The sequence below is a fragment of the Orcinus orca genome, chromosome 20 (genome assembly GCF_937001465.1).
Source record: "Orcinus orca chromosome 20, mOrcOrc1.1, whole genome shotgun sequence".
Taxonomy (NCBI): Eukaryota; Metazoa; Chordata; class Mammalia; order Artiodactyla; family Delphinidae; genus Orcinus; species Orcinus orca.
Genome location: NC_064578.1, coordinates 44,263,763 through 44,284,013, shown reverse-complemented (window position 1 = coordinate 44,284,013; position 20,251 = coordinate 44,263,763). Strand labels below are relative to the sequence as shown.

Below are 20,251 nucleotides of genomic sequence, written 5' to 3'. Positions count from 1 at the left end.
TCTCGGCCTCTAACCTCTCACATCTTACTACAATGATTAAATATCTCCTTTATTCATTCAAGCTAGCCCAGCTGACTATATAAATGAAAAATGGTGGTTGTATTTTCCTGTACATCCTTCCGTTGTTTATACCCTTATTTATGCAGTATTCTCTACATTGCCATTCCCTCCTTCACATAGCTATGGGTTGCTCTTTGTCTCCACATCACAACAAAGACACTGAGAAACTCTTACGTACTTCAGCTCCCTTTAAGCTTATTCTACTACTCATCCATTTTGCAAATGCTCAGTGAGTTTTGTTCCTTCATCCCCTTATTCTGGTCTCCTCCCTTCCATCCCCTCAGAGGCAAGACCATTCCTTATTTCCTAGAAATGTGACTTTCAGACAGGAAAATATGTTTATACCTTATTGAAGTTTATGAAATCCTTAGCAAAAAAAAAAAAAAAAAAAGATGTAATTTGTAAGTAACTCACTAATAGGGTCAAAGGGTTTTGCAGTAACTTGAGTGTGAAGAACTTGCTAACAAAGGTCATGATAGATGTAAACCAGAGGATGGTAAGCCAGGAGGAGAAATAGCCAGAGGGGAATTTAAGTGCTGAATGAGCTGTGTATGAGAGAGAGAAATGATGATGTTTTCAAGTATTATAATATAGTCTGTATAAGAAAACTGAAATCATATAGGTTCTACTAAAACTGGGAATTAATAATAACAACAAAAAAGTAAATTCACTTGGAATTTTAGAAGTCTATCTTAAATAACTCTTAGATCAATAGAGAAATAAGATCCCAAACGGTATTTGTTTAAAAAAAACAATAGTAACAATAAAAAAAAAACTACATTAAATTACCTGTAAAACTATAACCACAGTGCGTAGAAGAAAATTCAAAAACTTAAATACATGGGACTTCCCTGGTGGCACAGTGGTTAAGAATCCACGTGACAATGCAGGGGACACGGGATCGATCCCTGGTCCGGGAAGATCCCACATGCCACAGAGCAACTAAGCCCATGCGCCACAACTACTGAGCCTGCACTCTGGAGCCTGAGAGCCACAACTACTAAAGCCTGCGTGCCTAGAATCCGTGCTCTGCAACAAGAGAAGCCACTGCAATGAGAAGCCTGTGCACCGCAATGAAGAGTAGCCCCCTCTCACCGCAACTAGAGAAAGCCTGTGCACAGCAATGAAGACCCAATGCAGCCAAAAATAAATAAATAAATAAATTTATTTTAAAAAATATCTTAATACATACAGCAAAAAAATGAAAGAAAAAATTAACTAAAAATTCCACTCAAAAATATTAGAAAAGCAAGCTGAAGCAAAGCAGAAAAAAGAAATTAACTATATAAAAGCAGAATTAGAATAGTTAGAAAACAGAAAAAAAGAACTAACACACAAAGTAAAACCAGATTCTTTTTTTATAAATGAATCAGCAAAACAGATAACCATTAGTTAATATAGTAAAAATAGCAATAAATAAATAAATAAAAATAGCAAGAATGCACAGACGTAGAAATTTAAAAATGGCAAAGTGAAAATAATCATGATTAAATACAGAACATAGTTGGAAGAAAGATTACTTTGCCAATAAGTTTTAAAACACAGCTAAAATGAATAATTTTCTAAGAAAATATAATTTACCAAAACTGACCACAAAAGAGATACAATGTTTCAACAGATTAATTTCCATAAGGCAAACAGAGATTGTAGTCAGACTTACCATCTCCTTCTTCAAGGAAAAAGCTTAAAAAGGTTATTAAAGCTTTAAAGAACAGGCCATACAAATTCTGTTTAGACTGAGAACTAGGAAAAAGGAGGACTTCCAAACTATTTTCATGATGTAATAATATCATACTAAATCCTGCTCATAAAAAGAAAACTACACACCAGTTTTCTGAAAACTGATGTAAAAATTCTAAGCATCTAATAAAACAGTGTGTCAAAAGACCCAGTGTTGTTTATTCAAAGAATGTTAAAGAGGTCCAGTATGGGGAAATCTATCAAGATAATTCAACTCATTTAATACAGCTGAGGAAAGGGAAAAATAAAAATCACATGATCGGGGACTTCCCTGGTGGTCCAGTGGCTAAGACTCTGCGCTTCTTATGCAGGGGGCCCAGGTTCTATCCCTGGTCAAGGAACTAGATCCCACATGCTGCAACTAAAGATCCTGCACGTGTCAACGAAGATCCTGCATGCCGCAACTAGGACCTGGCACAGCCAAATAAATATATTTTTAAAAATATTTATTTGGCTGTGCTGGGTCTTAGTTGTGGCTCACTGGCTCCTTACTTGAGGCATGTGAACTCTTAGTTGTGCCATGCATGTGGAATCTAGTTCCCAAACCAGGAATCAAACCTGGGACCCCTGCATTGGGAGCTTGGAGTCTTAACCATTGCACCGCCAGGGAAGTCCCAATATATTTTTTTTAATTCACATGATCAACTCCATAGACGCTGAAAAGGCAACTAAAAAAGGGAAACATAACTGATTTTTCAAAAAAGCTCAATAAAGGAGGAATAATTACCTCCCTAAAATGATAAAATATATAATACCTTAACAAAAAGACAGCTCTGGAGTTATTAGTCAAGACACTTAAATATCAGAAAAAAATGAGCGATAGTCTTAAGAATTTAAAAGAAGAGATAAAACTGTATTTTCAGATGATAATTCATAATTGGAAAACTTAAGAGGTTTAAATAATATAAATAACAGAATTTAATAAGGTAGGAGGATATAAAAAATAAAAACTAATAGCCTTTATACATATATTTAATAATAAAATATGATGGAGAAAAAAAAGATTCCAGTCACAACAGTTTCAAGAGTAAACTTAAAATATATATATAACGTTTATGAAGAAAACACTGAAACACTCATGAAGCATCTGGCATTAGATTTTCTAAAGATATCACACACGAAATCACAAGAGGGAGATTACTCTGCACAAGGGGACAGCGGTCTATCAAGGGTGTTCATGCTGATAAGCTGAGCAGGTACGGAGACAATGGCAAACAACAGGGCAAATTCTGTATTCAAAGTAGCCAGGTATATCGAATCCTGCAGATTATCACCCCTGGGCCAGATAGCAACTTCTGCTGTCTGCCTGCAGAGTAGGCAACAGATATGCGGGCTAGGGCATGAGAGACAGGCCAGTGGCTTGTCACGTCCAGGGGATATGGCCCCCTCCACAGGCCCAGTTGACAAAGCACTCCTATCTTACAAGAGTTAACTGTGTTTGTTCCAAACAAGTTTAGGCCAGTCTCACGTTTTCCTGAAAGTACCCAATTTAATTAAACAATATGTAAACTTATAAGTAACTATGAGAAGAGATTGGTTCTATGAAAGTGAAATTGAATACTTTGGAAAAACTGGTTGTAAATACATTGTTAAAAATCATGGCTAACAGGGATATCCCTGGCGGTCCACTGGTTAAGACTCCGTGCTCACAATGCAGGGAGTACAGATTTAATTCCTGATCGGGGAACTAAGATCCTGCATGCCACATAGCACAGCCAGAAAAACAAAAAACAAAACATGGCTAACAAAAACTAAGTGTGGGAGGGACAACAGTAAAAGATGGGGAAAACATAATAATCAAGAAGTGTTCTGTACTTGTTGTAAATTTTGTTCTTGTTCTACTTAAAAAATTTTTAACTAGAAATAGTAATAGACTATAAATTGTGTGGTTTAGATGAAAAATTAAATAAGAGACACAATGGAAAGAAAGCCTTAGACACGTCGAAAGTATTGACAAAGAGCTATATTTTAATCTTGAGAGTAAAAATATTACTTTTATGGTATGTACATAAAATATCTAACCCTTTTTTATGAATAAACAAACCAAATACCAGTCCCAATTCTGTTGGATCAAAGGATTTCTATTCTATTACACAATGCTGATGAGAATATAGAAAAATATAAGCCCTTTCTTTGATCAGTTAAAAATATATAAATATAAAAAATCACAAATGTGATTCCCTCGTTTCAGAGAACCAGCTTTAATTAAATGGAAAATGTCACATAAATTACCTGAATTTAGTATTTAGTCTGTTTAGGCATTTTATTATTAACCACCTTGCTTTGTTGATACAAGACTAGGATATAGAAGATTTGGTTCCAAGGTAATCCTATTTGCATTTCAACACTGTGGACAGAGTACAAAGATCTGAAAATAATAAAACCTAACATCCGAGGAACTGTACTTCTGAAGTATCAATTTTAGTCACATCCTGAATAAGGCCATAGTGAATGCTACCACTGAATAATCCTCATTCTATTCATGATCATCTTTCTGATTTCACTGAGGAAATAACAATAGAAGAATATGCTGTCCTCTCTCCACTACCCAGACCAACTTACTTACATTCATAACTACATTGTTTTCCCTTTAATTCTCCCTTGTTCCCTAGATCCTATCCCCTTCCTCCACTCTCACCTCAAGGACACTGCTTCCAAATTTATGCTCTCTCTACTGCATCAATTTCCCCCACTTACAGAATCATTCCCATGGGCACACAAACATGGTCTATAATTGCACACCATAAACTACACTGCTTATAACCCAAATCCCCAGTGTAACTACCAACTCTATTTCCCAGCTTCCCTTCATACATACTTCTTCCAGAGTTGTCTTACACCCATCTCATCACTGCCTTACCTACTCTTTTTTTTTTTTTTGCGGTACGCGGGCCTCTCACTGTTGTGGCCTCTCCCGTTGCGGAGCACAGGCTCCGGATGCGCAGGCTCAGCGGCCATGGCTCACGGGCCCAGCCGCTCTGCGGCATGTGGGATCTTCCCAGACCGGGGCACGAACCCGTGTCCCCTGCATCGGCAGGCGGACTCTCAACCACTGCGCCACCAGGGAAGCCCTACCTACTCTTATTAAGTCACTCCAATCAGGTTTTCACCCTGACTCCACTAAAATCACTCTTGACAAGGTCACCAGCATTCTCCATCTTGCCAGAATCTGGGGTCAATTCTCATCCTCATTCTCTACTCCTTCCATTTTGAAACATTTTCTTTTGTTTTTATCAGTGCCTGCTCCTTCTGCATGTCCTTTGCGGCCCCCTCTTTCTAACGTCTGAATAGGGGAGTATCCCATGAATCAGTCTTTAGGGCTCTTCTCTTTATCTGCTTTCTTCTACCTGCATGTGTTCCTTATATGAACACATTCAGACCCATGGATTTCAATTTTAACCATAAAGTGAAGACACCCAGATGGACATCAGGCTGTACCTCTCCCTGAGCTCCATGTGTATATACATATTCAGCTGCCTACTCAGCATCTAAAACTGGAAAAATAAAAGACAATTCAAATTTAAAATATCCAAAACAGAAACTCTCAACATCTACCTGCCAACCTGCTCTTCCTATCTTCCCTACCTCAGTAAATTGTGCTTCCATTCACCTAGCTTTTCAAGCTAACACCCTTATCTCCTCCTTTGATATGTCTTTCTTACTTACTGCATTTATAAGTCCATCAGCATGTTCTTTTGGGACTCCCTTCATACATAACCTGAGTCTAACAGCTTCTTACTACCTCCTACGGCTGCCAGCTTTATCCAAACCACCATTACTTCCAGTCTGAACTGAAACTGCTTCCACACTGGTCCTTCCTACTTTTGCACTTGACCAGAGGGATCATTTTAAAACAGAAAGCAGACTATAGCTTCCAATTTCTCTTAATGATTATATTATATGGCCCTTGACTAACTCTGATCTCATCTCTTATTACTTTACCTTCCTCTCCATGTTCTAGCCATAATGGCTTTCAAACATGCAAAGCTAACTTCTTCCTTAGGCCTTTTCTATCTGTGCAGAATGCTCTTCCTCTAGAGTCAAATGGCTTGAGCCCTTACTTCACATCTCTCCTCAAATACCGTCTCCTCAAAAAAACCTTCCTTCATTTGTCCACTTTTCTATATGCATTTATACTTCAATAAAACTTAACTAAAAAGAAGAAAGAAACAAAGAAAGAAAAGGAAAGGAAAAAAATAATGACCTTGTTTAAGATGTCTAACTTTGAATCAACAGTTGTTATTTTGGCTAAATATTTCCTGACTAAACTGATATTATCTTATTCACTTGGAGCCACTGTATTTCATTATTTTTGTAGTATTAACAGTTGTAAATATCATTTAATCAGATGATAGAAAATAAGTTAGGATTGGGAAAAACAGCATATTTTTCTTTCCTTTGGTAGAAGGTGAATCAGAAGACATAACCTTATAAACATTATGGGCACTGAAATGGCTCTGGTGTTACAAAAGAACTTTTAGCCTAAAATGAGTCTCCTCTGTCAGACCTGAATATAACACAGAGCAAAATATAAAGTGACAACATATATCTCTATATCAAGAGTTTTAAGGATCTTTCTTTAACAAAAGGTCCAAAGAGAGATGAAAATAGCACAGAGGTAGAAGCTAAACCAAGGGATCATTTTCCATATAGTCTATTACATTCATGTTTCTTCCTGATGTGAAGGTAGATATAAACATACATGGAAAAAGGTGAATAAAAATGATATTCTGTAAACTAAGGATCTATCTTCTAGAGTAATTCACATGAAACTTCAGTTGCTGATAAAACATATGATATTATTACCACGTCAAGAACACTCATCTCCATAGTCTTCTATTTCCCATTTTTAATTTTATGAGAAAAGTTAGGGAAGAAAGGCTTTCCTGACCATAACTAAAACAATTTTCCCATCCCATACCATTCTCTATTCCCTTACTGTGCTTACCTTTATTCATAGTACTCCCTTATTACCTAACATTATATTTTCTATTTACTTACTATGTTTCTGTAAATCAGGGTAAATCCTCATAGGGACAGGGATTCTAGTGGTTATATTTACCATTGTATTGATGGTGTCCAGCATAGTGCCCGGCTCAGAGCCCAGTTGGTCGATCGATCTATCTGTCTGTCTGCCTATCTATCTATACATGCAAAAGAAGAAATCAAAATATAGATAGAATAATATTGGGAAGAGAGAGCACCTTTCCATACCTTATGCCCCCTTCAAAGGGGAGGAAAATTAGAGAGAACAACAACAATGAAAAAAGGAGAGTGGTAAATAGGATACAGTAGTACTATGAGTAACCCCAGCTAAGTCCTTAATTTGCTCCCAGGGTCTCAGACCTTTTCTCCTTAGGCCATGGTCTTTCAAAGTGGGTTTTCGAAACAACATCAGAAGGGTGTTCCTCTTCCTTAACTAGCAGGGAAGTTTTCTCTGGTGATGGTTTCCCCTACCCTATTGGCCCTCACTTACCTGGATATCGTCTTCTTCCTTTCCTCACTACTTTCCAGGGCTCTTTTCCTTGCTCCAATAAGAAAATCACATCTGGTTTAGAAACAAAGCATCCTGGACAGAAGAAAAGAAATGTAAGGTAACGTGGAAATAAAAAATAAATTCACAATTACTTTGATTCAGTTTTGGTTAAATTTTTAATAAACTATAGGTCAAATGGTAATTAAGACTTTAGAACAAAGAAAAGTGAGGTGATTAAAAAACATCATGTTAATATTACATAAGAAATGGAGATTGCAGAGGGAGGGAAAAGGTCTTATTTTCATTTATATTTACACAAGTACTCCTTTTCTTGAGAGCAATAGTGGTTGACAGACGTCTGGGTTCAAATTTTGCCTTTGCCATAACCCAGTAGTGTGACCTTGGACAAGTTACCACTCTGCTTTATTTTCCTCACCTATAAAATAGGGATAATTATAGTACCTATAATACATGATTGTTATGCAGGTTATATTAATATATATCCATATCTAAACATTGCCTAGAATATACACTAAGCGCTACATATATTTTATTAGCTATTATTTATTATAATTGCTTTTTTTTTTTTTTTTTTGCGTTATGCGGGTCTCTCACTGTTGTAGCCTCTCCCATTGCGGAGCACAGGCTCCGGACGTGCAGGCTTCAGACGCGCAGGCTCTGGACGCGCAGGCTCAGCGGCCCAGCAGCTCCACATGTGGGATCCTCCCGGACCGGGACACGAACCCACGTCCCCTGCATTGGCAGGCGGACTCTCAACCACTGCGCCACCAGGGAAGCCCCTATAATTGCTTTTTTTAACATCTTTATTGGAGTATAATTGTTTTACATTGTTGTGTTAGTTTCTCCTGTATAACAAAGTGAATCAGCTATACGTATACTTATATCCCCATATCCCCTCCCTCTTGTGTCTCCCTCCCACCCTCCCTATCCCACCCCTCTAGGTGGTCACAAAGCACCGAGCTGATCTCCCTATGCTATGCAGCTGCTTCCCACTAGCTATCTAATTTACATTTGGTAGTGTATATATGTCCATGTCACTCTCTCACTTCGTCCCAGATTACCCTTCCCCCTCCCTGTGTCCTCAAGTCCATTCTCTATGTCTGCATCTTTATCCCTGTCCTGCCCCTGGGTTCATGAGAACCTTTTTTTTTTTTTTTTTAGATGCCATATATATGTGTTAGCATACGGTATTTGTTTTTCTCTTTCTGACTTACTCTGTATGACAGACTCTAAGTCCATCCACTTCACTACAAATAACTCAATTTCATTTCATTTTATGGCTGAGTAATATTCCATTGTATATATGTGCCACATCTTCTTTATCCATTCATCTGGCGATGGACACTTAGGTTGCTTCCATGTCCTGGCTATTGCAAATAGTGTTGCAATGAACATTGTGGTGCATGACTCTTTTTGAATTATGGTTTTCTCAGGGTATATGCCCAGTAATGGGATTGCTGGGTCATATGGTAGTTCTATTTTTAGTTTTTTAAGGAACCTCCATACTGTTCTCCATAGTGGCTGTATCATATAATTGCTATTTTAATGAGAGGAAAATAAGAAGTTTCCTGAGGCATTTACTGTTTTTTCTTAGGATATTCATACAATGTTACATGCAAAGTTCTTGGATTTTTAACTTTTAATCATAAAAGTAGGTTGGAGTGAATATGTTTGTTTATTAATATAAGACATGAGTTCTCTTGAACTGTAAATAAATCCGGTTGATACCACTTACCACTAAAAAAATTATGTGTTCATTTGAGAGTCAGAGAAAAACCAAGATATAAGGTCTAGCTATTTTCCTTATAGGTACACCAACAAATAACAAAACACCTATAGCAATTCTGAGTTCAGATACAAAGTGAAGCCTGCTTTCTTTGACACTGGTAAGGTTGTAAATCACCCAGATTTCAAACCCAGTCCTTTCATCATTAAGGAAGACCTGAAGGCCACATAAGGATGGCCAAGATGAATATGCTTAGTGAAGGTGCTCACTTCCAAACAAAAAGAGCTCAAACCATTCCCTTGAGAACAGGGAGCAAAAATTTGGATCGTTTCTTGAAAGATATTCCTGAAATTTCTAGAGAAGAAAGCTAATTTTGCAGAGAACAGAGTCTAAATTTCTAGAGGCAGATAACCTTACCCAATGAGACCAAGTTGCTGTAGTTCTCCAACATTACATCTCTATACAAATCTCTCTGTTCCAAGTCCAGGTAGTCCCACTCCTCCTGAGAGAAATCTATGGACACATCACTGAACATCACTGATCCCTGAAATGACAAACCATACAACTGAAATTAAAGAATATTTGTTTTAAGATGGGAGAATAAAATGGAAGAGATACTGTAGGAAATGGATCATAGAGCAAGCAAACAGGCTTGGGCTGGAAGCCCGTAACACAGTAGTTAGGAAATGAGTGTGCTTGAAGCAGGATGCCTATATGTTCCTGAAGGATCCTGTTGCTACAGATACAGCCTCTTGTATACTCTAGCATATCTTAACTATCCAAACACATCTGGGAAAAAAATAATCAGTATGTATGCATGTATTTATGTATGTATGTATGTATGTATTTATTTATTTATGCTGTGCCAGGTCTTAGATGTGGCATGCAGGATCTTTAGTTGCAGTATGCAGACTTCTTAGTTGCAGCATGCGGACTCTTAGTTGCGGCATGCATGTGGGACCTAGTTCCCTGACCAGGGCGCAAACCCGGACCCCTTGCACTGGGAGCGTGGAATCTTACCCATTGGACCACCAGGGAAGTCCCTCAGTTTTCTAATTAAATGAAATACTGTGTATAAGCCTTCTGTCTGTTGTATGTCTCCCTCACAAATTCTCAAAAAATGTGTTCTTCCACCCTTTCCCCTTAAAGAACAAGATTTTTTTTTAAAAGTTTTCCTATGATATCTCTATGTTGGAAAAGGATCTGAATACAATTAAAACTTTCTTCCAAGTTCACCATTGAATCAGATCATAAACATTTCCCCATTTATGATAAATTCTTTTATGAAATTTTAAAAATTGGTTGTATAATAGTCTATGCAATAGATATCTGCATGATCTTATCTATCATTTTCCATCCCTCACTGTATGCATTCATTATGCCTGAGTTAGAGGATACTGATGTAGATTCTGGATACTGGTGATCCAGAATCACAAAGATGTCATTCTAGTCTAGCTCATCCAGTTCCAATATAAATGGTATACAACTCTTAGGGATTTCCAGAGAAGATACTTGAGCTCCCTTTATGCAAGACCCAACCATAATCCTACCTAGTCCTAAAAGCCTCATAAAGCATGAGATCTCACCATGTACTGAGGCTGAGGTCAACCAACAGCAAATCTTACCTACTTGGAAAACTCAAGTTTGGAAAAATTTAGCGATTTCCCATGAGCAGTCAAATGGGCCCATACTCTCAACTACTCAAAAGAGATGGTGAAACGTCTCCCTAAAGGGATTTCATTTCTGCTCCACTGCAGCTTTTAGCAGAAGACTGAGCACATATAACAGATGCTGAATGATTTGTTCAATGAATACATGAACAATGACTGGAAAAAAGAGGACTCACAAGGAGGGCATTGTACTATTTATTTGGTCTCATCTCTCACTGGATTTGGAGGAAATGGGCCCTTAGATGGGGCTCTGATAAGTAAGAAGTTTCAGGATAAAGAAAAGTTTATAGGAACTTAACTTCCAGAAGGTGAAAGAAATAGCAACTTACATGGGCCATGGTTTAGAAATTCAAGAACTGGTCAGTCCTCCTTGGGGTTTACTTGCCTGGAGAAGCACAGTTCACAGAGGCCAGAGCTAGGGGGAGAAAAAGGGGGCCATGAGATAGGCCTTAGAACTCTCAAAATGACTCAGTTTAATATATTCTTTCCCCTCCCTGGACCTCCCCACCACACACACACACACACACACATGGAAATTTGAGGAAGTATGGACAAATCTAATCCCTACTTATAAATTTCAGGGCTGATAAGGGACATCATCTAAACCAGAATCTCTTTCAAAACCTCACAAGCCTGCTTAAATTAAACAGATACAAAGAGAGAAATCCATAGGACCAATGCTAGCAGCCGTTACCACTGAGAAATTACTCACTGGCAGCCCTGCCTGCCTGCAGTCAGAACAGTAACTTCCAGAATCCTCTGAGCTCATCACTATTTTCAATCAGAATCATCCACATTGCTTTCCTGGATGACTTCATCTGTCATTCTGTTTCTTACAACCTAGGCTGAAGAGGTGTGAATTCATGTTGTCAGCAGTTAGACAATAACATATATCTATTTATCAAGACTTTTCACAAGAAAATGAAATAAAAGGCATCTAAACTGGAAAGGAAGAAGTAAAACTATCTCTATATTATATATAGAAAATCCTAAGGACCCCACAGGAAAACTGTTAAAATAAAAGAATTCAGTAAAGTTGCAGGATACAAAATCAATTTACAAAAATCAGGTGCATTTATATCTACTAATAATGAACTATAAGAAAGAGAAATTAAGAAAACAATCCCATTTATAATTGCATCAAAAGAATAAAATAACTAGGAATATATTTAACCAAGGAGGTTAAATAGACCTGTACACTGAAAACTAAAAGACACTGATGAAAGAAACTGAAGATGACACAAAGAAATAGAAAGATATTCAATGTTCATAAATTAGACGAATTAATATTGTTAAAATGTCCATACTGCCCAGAGCAATCTACAGATTAAATGCAATCTCTATCAAAATTCCACTGGAATATTCCACAGAACTAGAACAAACAACCCTAAAAGTTGTATGGAACCACAAAAGGCCCCAAATAGCCAAAGCAATCTTGAGAAAGAAGAAAAAATCTGGAGGCATCATGCTTCCTGATTTCAAACTATATTACAAAGCTACAGTAATCAAAACAATATGATATTGCCCCCCCTGCAAAAAAAAAAAAACAGCTATATAGGTCAATGGAACAGAATAGAGAGCCCAGAAATAAAACCCATGTGTACATGACCAATTAATTTACAAAAAGGAGCCAAGAATATACAGTGGGAAAAGGACAGTCTCTTCAATAAATGGTGTTGGGAAAACCAGACAGCCACATGCAAAAGAATGAAACTGGACCACTATTTCATACCATGCACAAAAATGAGCTCAAAATGGATTAAAGAATTGAATGTTTAAGATCTGAAACCATAAAACTCCTAGAAGAAAACACAGGAGGTAAGTGTCTAGACATAGGTCTTGGTGATGATTTTTTGACACTAAAAGTAAAGGCAACAAAAGCAAAAATAAACAAGTGGGACTACATCAAACTAAAAATCTTCTGCACAGCAAAGGAATCATCAACAAAATGAAAAGGCAACCTACTGAATAGGAGAAAATATTTGCAAATCATATATCTGATAAGGAATCAATTCCAAAATATATAAAGAACCCATACAATAGCAAAAAAAAAAATCTTGATTAAAAAATGGGCAGATCTAAATAGACATTTTTCCAAAGAAGTCATAACAGATGGCCAACAGGTACATGAAAAGATGCTCAACATCACAATTGTCAGGGAAATGCAAACCAAAACCACAATGAGATATCATCATACACCTGTTAGAATGGCTATTATCAAAAAGACAAGAAATAACAAATGTTGGCAATAATGTGGAGAAAAGGGAACCTTTGTGCACTGTTGGCAGGAATGTAAATTGGTACAGCCATTATGGAAAACAGTATGGAGGTTTCTCAAAAAATTAAAAATAGACCTACCATATGATCCAGCAATTGCACTACTAGGTATTTTCTGAAGAAAATGAAAACACTAATTTGAAAAGATTTATGCATCCCCATGTTCACTGCAACATTATTTACAACAGCCAAATTATGGAAACAACCTAAATGTCAATCGATGGATTAATGGATAAAGAAAATGTGAAACACACACACACAGGAATATTATTCAGCCATAAAAAGAATAAAATTTTGGCGTGGTTGGGGTTGGTGGCTGACTTCGCGGGCGCACGCCCTGGCCCACCAGCCGGATGGATTTGGACCCCCTGCGAAGGAAGGTCGGCTGGGGACGTGTCTCCCGCCGGGCGGAAGGGGCGGGGGTGAGGCGTGCACATTGCCGCTTCTGCCCCCCACCCCTGATTTTATTTATTCAAGAAATAAGGGAATAAAGGGAAATTTGACAAAATACCCTGGCCGTTTTCAGAGTTGAAGGCATCCACCAGGGATACTTCTGTCCCCAGCATCTACCCGGGCGGCACAAGTGGCACTGGCTGGAGCCCACCTCGACTCCAGGGGATTATCCCTCGCGCTGGATCAACACCAGCCTCAGGCCTCACCCCTATGTCCCAGCTCCGCCCGTCCCCTGGTCAGCAGTTTGGGTCACCGGCCGTGCTCCTTGACCCGTCTCTGCAGAGGTCACTGAGCGACCTTGGGGCGAGACGGGCGGGCTTATTTTTCAAGGCGGAAGAATACTAAGCGGTTTCAAGATTGCAACTTTTTCAAGAAGGGGAAAGTCCCTTCTACTTTGGCCCGTTAAGTTTTTTCTTCTTTTTCAGTAAAATTTATGGTAAGAAAAAAAAAAAAGAATAAAATTTTGCCATTTTCAGCAACACAGACGGACCTTGAGTGCATCATGCTAAGCGGAATAAGTCAGACACAGAAAAACAAATACTGTATAATCTTGCTTATATGTAAAATTAAAAAAACACAAACAAACAAACTCTAACCAAGCTCACAGGTACAAAGAACAGATTAGTAGCTTCCAGAGGTGGGGGGATGGGAGGGGTGGAGAGGGTGATACGGTTGAAGTGGGGGGGCAAAGGGACAAAATTCTAGTTTTAAAATTAATGTCATGGGTTGTAATGTATAGCATGGTGATATAGTTTATATATATAATATAGTATTGCATATTTGAAAGTTTCTAAGAGAGTAGGTCTTATCACAAGAAAAAGAAAATTGTAACTATGTATGTCTACAGATGTTAACTAGATTTACTGTGATCATTTTGCAATATATGCAAATATCAAATCATTATGTTGTACACTTGAAACTAAAACAGTGTTCTATGTCAATTATACATCAATTAAAAAAAAGAAGGGAAAAAAAGGACTTCTATATGATAGGTATTTTATATGTTAATTGTATCTGCAGGATTGCTATGTAGTATCGTAATTATCCTATCTATGCAATGGATCAGAAAATTCACACTAAAAGAAGTGAAATCACTTGCAGAAATTCAGTTAATAAGTAGCAAAGCTGCATTTGGAATCCTTATTTTTCTAACCACAAAGTCAGCTCTCTTTCACCTCTAGCTCTTGCCCCTGAAACCCAGAATCTCTTGTCCCAGTGAGAGAAACATGAGGAGGTATGACTCACTAAAACATAGAAATAACACATCAAATTACCTAAAGATATTAAACCTCATTTTAAGAGTACTGATGCCCATATTAGCAAGCTTGTAAGGATATGAACATTCTAACCTGTAGACTGCACAAAATTTAAAGTAGGTACAAGGAGCATTTAAACCATGAAAACCCTTTGATGCAGAAATTCTAACTTATGGGATTAAAGAAAATATTAAATAATTGTATATATGGACAAAAATGTAAAAGTGTGCTGACAGACATTATTCCTAGGGGAAAAAAGCTTTCCAGAACTGAAGCATCCTTCAGTAGAAATAGATTTAATAAATTATAAAGCATCCATAGAGTGAAAAAACTTTCCATTTAAAAATTATGATGTAGGGCTTCCCTAGTGGCGCAGTGGTTAAGAATCCACCTGCCAATGCAGGGGACACGGGTTCAAGCCCTGGTCCGGGAAGATCCCACATGCCGCAGAACAACTAAGCCCGTGCGCCACAACTACTGAGCCTGCATGCCTAGAGCCCGCGAGCTACACAACAAGAAAAGTCCCCGCAATGAGAAGCCTGCGCACCACAATGAAGAGTAGCCCCCACTCGCCACAACCAGAGAAAAGCCCACATGCAGCAACGAAGACCCAATGCAGGCAATATAAAATAAATAAATCTTTAAAAAAATTTTAATAAATAAAAATTAAAAAATTAAAATTATGATGTAGATCTTTAATAGGAAAGATGGAAATATGTTTACTACATGTTGCTGAGTGAAGAATGCAGGTAACAACAGTTGTGAGTACTGTGATCCTGTCATGGCAGGTAAAAACACCTATATGTATCTATATATTCATGTATGTGCAAAGTAATCACTAAATGCTAACCTTCACTATTAAAATTTTTTTTCGATTGAGGCATAGTTGATGGAAAATATTATATAAGTTTAAGCTTTAGAAAGTACACAGACATACAAAATATTCAAGATATGCAGTCTTTAGAAAAATAAAATGAAATGGTTATTATATTTGTAAAGTATACATATATATTGGCATAAAGAGGTACTAACAGGCATCAACAGACAGAAAAAAATCTGCAAAGATTGTTATTTCTACATTTTTTCTTCTTTTTGCTTACATGTACTAATTTTCTTCTTTTTGCTTACATGTACTTCATAATTTTCTTTTTTGCTTACATGTACTTCATAATTTTCTTCTTTTTGCTTACATGTACTTCATAATTTTATATGGCCATATATACCCTTGAAATATATATATATTTTAAAATTTTATAAACAGGAACTTCTTCTTCAAGTAGGTGAAAGAGATTTTTTAAAGCAGTCATCCCTTGAACCTGGAGGAAAAAAGCTGCTATTTTTTGATTTATTTCAGCTCCCAATATCTGAACCAACTCTATGATTTCTAAGTTTCTGCTGCCTCTCATAACTTTTTGACTGATGAATTTATCTTGGTTCTGAATTAGTCATTTTAGTCACGATGCCCTCCAAAGAGCTAATGCATTGTCTTTCTTCTGTTGGTCTCGCCCTGCATCAACATCATGAGGAAAAAATAAACTGTGAGACAAAGCTTATTACATAAAATCCAATGACCTCCACAGAAATCTGATGGGTTTGGTACTATTTGGTCACAACATGATAGTGCTTGCTATAATCAGATGATGTCTCCTTTCCAGGAACTCCCAAGCCATGCCATCAGACTTCTTCATTGACTTTATTTTAGTCTTATTCCTGTAGAGGTTTATCTACCTTGATAGATAAAAAGCAACTTAAGGATTTTAGTTACTGTATTTTCCCCAAGCACTAGCACAGGATCTGGCATGATATGAGTTCTTTTTAAATGTCTGATAATTTAACCTAGAAATTCCAATTCTAGGAATTTATCCTTAGGGAATATTTGTAAAAGTATACACAAAGAAGTATATGCAAGGAAGTTCTTCAAAGAATAATTTATAACCAAAAGAATACCTAACAATAGTCAACAAGCTAAATAAATTATGTTCCACTGTATGATGGCATATTATACAATTATTAATAATGATGATACTGGTTCATATTAATTAATGAAGAAAGATATCCATGATAAACTGTCAAGTACACTAGGCAGACTAAAAAGAATATGCACAATGTTGGGAGGTGATTGACTCTCACATATGAAAAACACAGGCTTTGTTCTCAGGATCCAGTATGTGAATCTAAGCTCTGACAGTTATCAACTAGGAGGCTTTGGACACGTTACTAATTTTCAGTGCCTCTGTTCCCTCATAGAAAAACTGGAGAATAATAACAATATCTAGGGGACTTCCCTGGTGGTCCAGTGGTTAAGACTTCGCCTCCCAATGCAGGGGGTACAGGTTCGATCCCTGGTCGGGGAGCTAAGATCCCACGTGCCTGGAAGCCAAAAAATGAAAACATAAAAACAGAAGCAATACTGTAACAAATTCAATAAAGACTTTAAAAATGGACCACATCAAAAAAATACAGTATCTATCTTATAGGGTTGTTGTGAACCATTAATATAATACATATAAAGAACTTAAGGCAGCTTATTATAAGCACTGAATAAAATGAAAAACATGACATGTCCATTCTATTTATTAAAGAAAATTATCTTTAACAATTTTTAATTAAAAATTTTTAATTTTTGATAAATCATCTCGAATAATTTTTTTTTAAGGAATATTTATTTTTTGGCCGCATTGGGTCTTCGTTGCTACGTGCAGGTTTTCTCTAGTTGCGGTGAGCGGGGACTACTCTTCGTTGCGGTGCGTGGGTTTCTCATTGCGGTGGCTTCTCATGTTGCGGAGCATGGGCTCCAGGCGCGCGGGCTTCAGTAGTTGTGGCACGCAGCCTCAGTAGCTGTGGCTCATGGGCTTGGTAGTTGTGGCTCACGGGCTCTAGAATGCAGGCTCAGCAGCTGTGGCGCACGGGCCTAGTTGCTCCACGGCACGTGGGATCCTCCAGGAGCAGGGTTCAAACCCGTGTCCCTTGCACTGGCAGGTGGATTCTCAACCCACTGAGCCACCAGGGAAGCCCTCTAATAATTTTAATAGTAGCATGCCCTTTCTCTTTTTTCTTAACAGTAAATTTTTTGAGATTTTCACAACTGGCCTTTCTTAACAGCATCAATAAATTTTAGAACTAGGCTTAAGAAAGTAATTAACAAAAATCAATGCCTCCATAACTAAAAAGTGTAAATTCTTGAAAAGTTTTTCAAATTAGAGGGGAACCATTGCACTCCCCTTTACCCTTCATAGGCATAACAATATAATAAATCTTATGACTGCACTGGATTGCTTTTTCATAGTGTTGGAGAGTCTTTCTCTTTTTAAATAACCAATTTTTATGATTCTGTTTTGCAAACCAAACATATATACACAAGTGCACAAAAAAATATTTGGAAAAACAAACATCAGAATTGTAATATTCATTAACTCTGGATGATGGGACTAAGGGCATTTAAAATTTTCTTCTTAAAACTTCCTTAGGTTCCTGCATTTTTTTTCTTTTTAAAATAAACCTGCATGAATTCTATCATCAGAAACAAAAATTAAATTACTATCTCCATATAAATAAAATAGAGTTGGGAGAGGGAGTACCTTCCAGTTGTTAAGAGAAATGTGAGTCATAGGCCTGTGACATGAGAGGGTTCTACACACACACACACACACACACACACAAACATGCACACACAAATTAGTATGGCAGAAATAAATAACTGTTTTTACTGTTCATCAAAACGATAAGCTATCTTCACAATCCTTCTCCTGTAACTGAACACAATGAAGGTAAACAGCATTCCCAAATTTAGAAAGAGTATACCAAAGCAGACAAAACAGTATTTGGTATACAACGGATGCTTTACCTCCTCCTTTCTCCACTGAATAACTATTAAATTTTCATATTAGATATATCATTGCAAAATGTCACACAAATCCCTAGTTTATTAAAAAGAATTCATACATAACTAAAAATGTCTTGAGTCATCTTGTTCAAAACTGTAACTATTGCTTAAAATTGATCATTTTACTTCTTTTCCTTCTCATGAGTCAATACCAATGGCATAAAATCGCATCACATGGATGGAATGTGATTTATTTAATAATGTCCTATAATTAGACACATTTTAATTGATCTTATCTTACCTCATTTTATTTATTTTTGGCTGCACCACGCAGCTTACAGAATCTTAGTTCCCTGACCTGGGATTGAACCCAGTGGCCCACGGCAGTGAAAGCGTGGAGTCTTAACCACTGGACCCCCAGGGAATTCCCATAGATACTAATTTTATATAGTTCTTATTTCAAAGAACATTCTCAGACATTAGCCTTTGATTCTAGGCCAATGGATCTGAATCTTTTTGGGTCATGTTTGATAATCTCATTAAATTATGGACTTCCTTCCCAGAAAAATAGCATATTATCAACTATTATAATTTCATATACAATCTCAAGGGGTTTCTGGTAAAGTGAAAGCCCCAAATGGATTTAAATTACCACTAGTTAAGAATTCCTATTCAAACCATTTGAGTACATCATTTTTTAAAAAAATTTTTATTTGAGTATAGTTGCTTTACAATGTTGTGTTAGTTTCTACTGTACAGCAAAGTGAATCAACTATACCTATACATATAGCCCCTCTTTTTTGGATTTCCTCCACATTTAGGTCACTGCAGAGCATTGAGTAGAGTTCCCTGGAGCACCTCAATTTTTTAAACTAGGAAATGTTCAACACAATTAGCATGGTATTTCCATTTTTCCTGATCTATTGGAGGCCGATGGGGAATTGCTCCAAATCACCACTTAACAACAAATAGCTAATGTTTATTAAGTACTTATGAAGTATCAGGCACTGTTATAAGACCTTTACACATAGTTAAAAAAAAGAAAGCTCTCAGAAGTAAGGGGAAGTATCTGCCACATGGATAATGCATATAGGCACTAGGGAGGGGAACTACATATCAAATTAATGGACAGGTCATACTAAGCAGAAGGAAGCAAATGTTTACAGGTTCTAAAAAATAAAAATGCATTTCACAGAACAAGTGGAAATACCCACTCGTCTTGACTTTGACTTTTAAGTGGGCAATAGCAATTCATTCCTCCTCCTCATCAGAGCCCTTTTCTTAGTTTGACAAGACTGAGGAAGAAGGGAATCTTAAAACAATATAAGCCTTTCTTGGAGCCCTGCCCACGCCGGCTAAATTAGGGCACGCCACGACCGCATCTGTCCCCACCACCCACCACCCACGCACGCCCAGAGTAAGGAAGAGGAATGGTACTGACTCTTCCCAGTAATAGAGAAAAGCCAGGGTCACGGTTGTGCGGAGAGGGAATTCCGTGGCTCCGAAACCTGCAGGTGGAAAGTGCGGAGCTGTGTGAGCAACCGTGCGTGTGTCCGCGCGCGCCCGCCGGAGAATGTAGTGCGCTGGGAATACTCCCAGGAGCCAGCCTGGGGGGCACCTTCAATTCTAACATTCTTATCCCAAGACGGGTCTAAGTCTTTTTGCTGGGAGTCTTTTCTCTGGCTCTCAGTTACCTGACTGGGGGCCATTTCTCTGTGGCTGGCAGAAGATTCAGCCGTGACGCTAGGG

The 20,251-nt window shown here is 37.5% G+C and overlaps 1 protein-coding gene across 7 annotated transcripts in view; it reads right to left on the bottom strand.

Annotated features, from left to right (window-relative positions):
- LOC125962661 (zinc finger protein 82 homolog) overlaps nucleotides 1-20,251 on the bottom strand; it is a 41,812-nt gene that overhangs the window by 21,109 nt on the left and 452 nt on the right. For 5 of the 7 annotated variants that reach the window (XM_049703002.1, XM_049703000.1, XM_049703001.1 and 2 more), the window contains exons 2-4: nucleotides 11,023-11,108; nucleotides 9,441-9,567; nucleotides 7,277-7,369 (exon numbers count right to left, since the gene is read on the bottom strand). In XM_049703002.1, coding sequence (XP_049558959.1) covers nucleotides 7,277-7,369; nucleotides 9,441-9,567; nucleotides 11,023-11,031 — 229 coding nt within the window. In that variant the 5' untranslated portion in view covers nucleotides 11,032-11,108. Of the gene's footprint in view, nucleotides 1-6,862; nucleotides 6,947-7,276; nucleotides 7,370-9,440; nucleotides 9,568-11,022; nucleotides 11,109-20,251 lie in introns of those variants that run through there. The other 2 variants (XM_049703003.1, XM_049702999.1) reach the window with 2 other exon arrangements.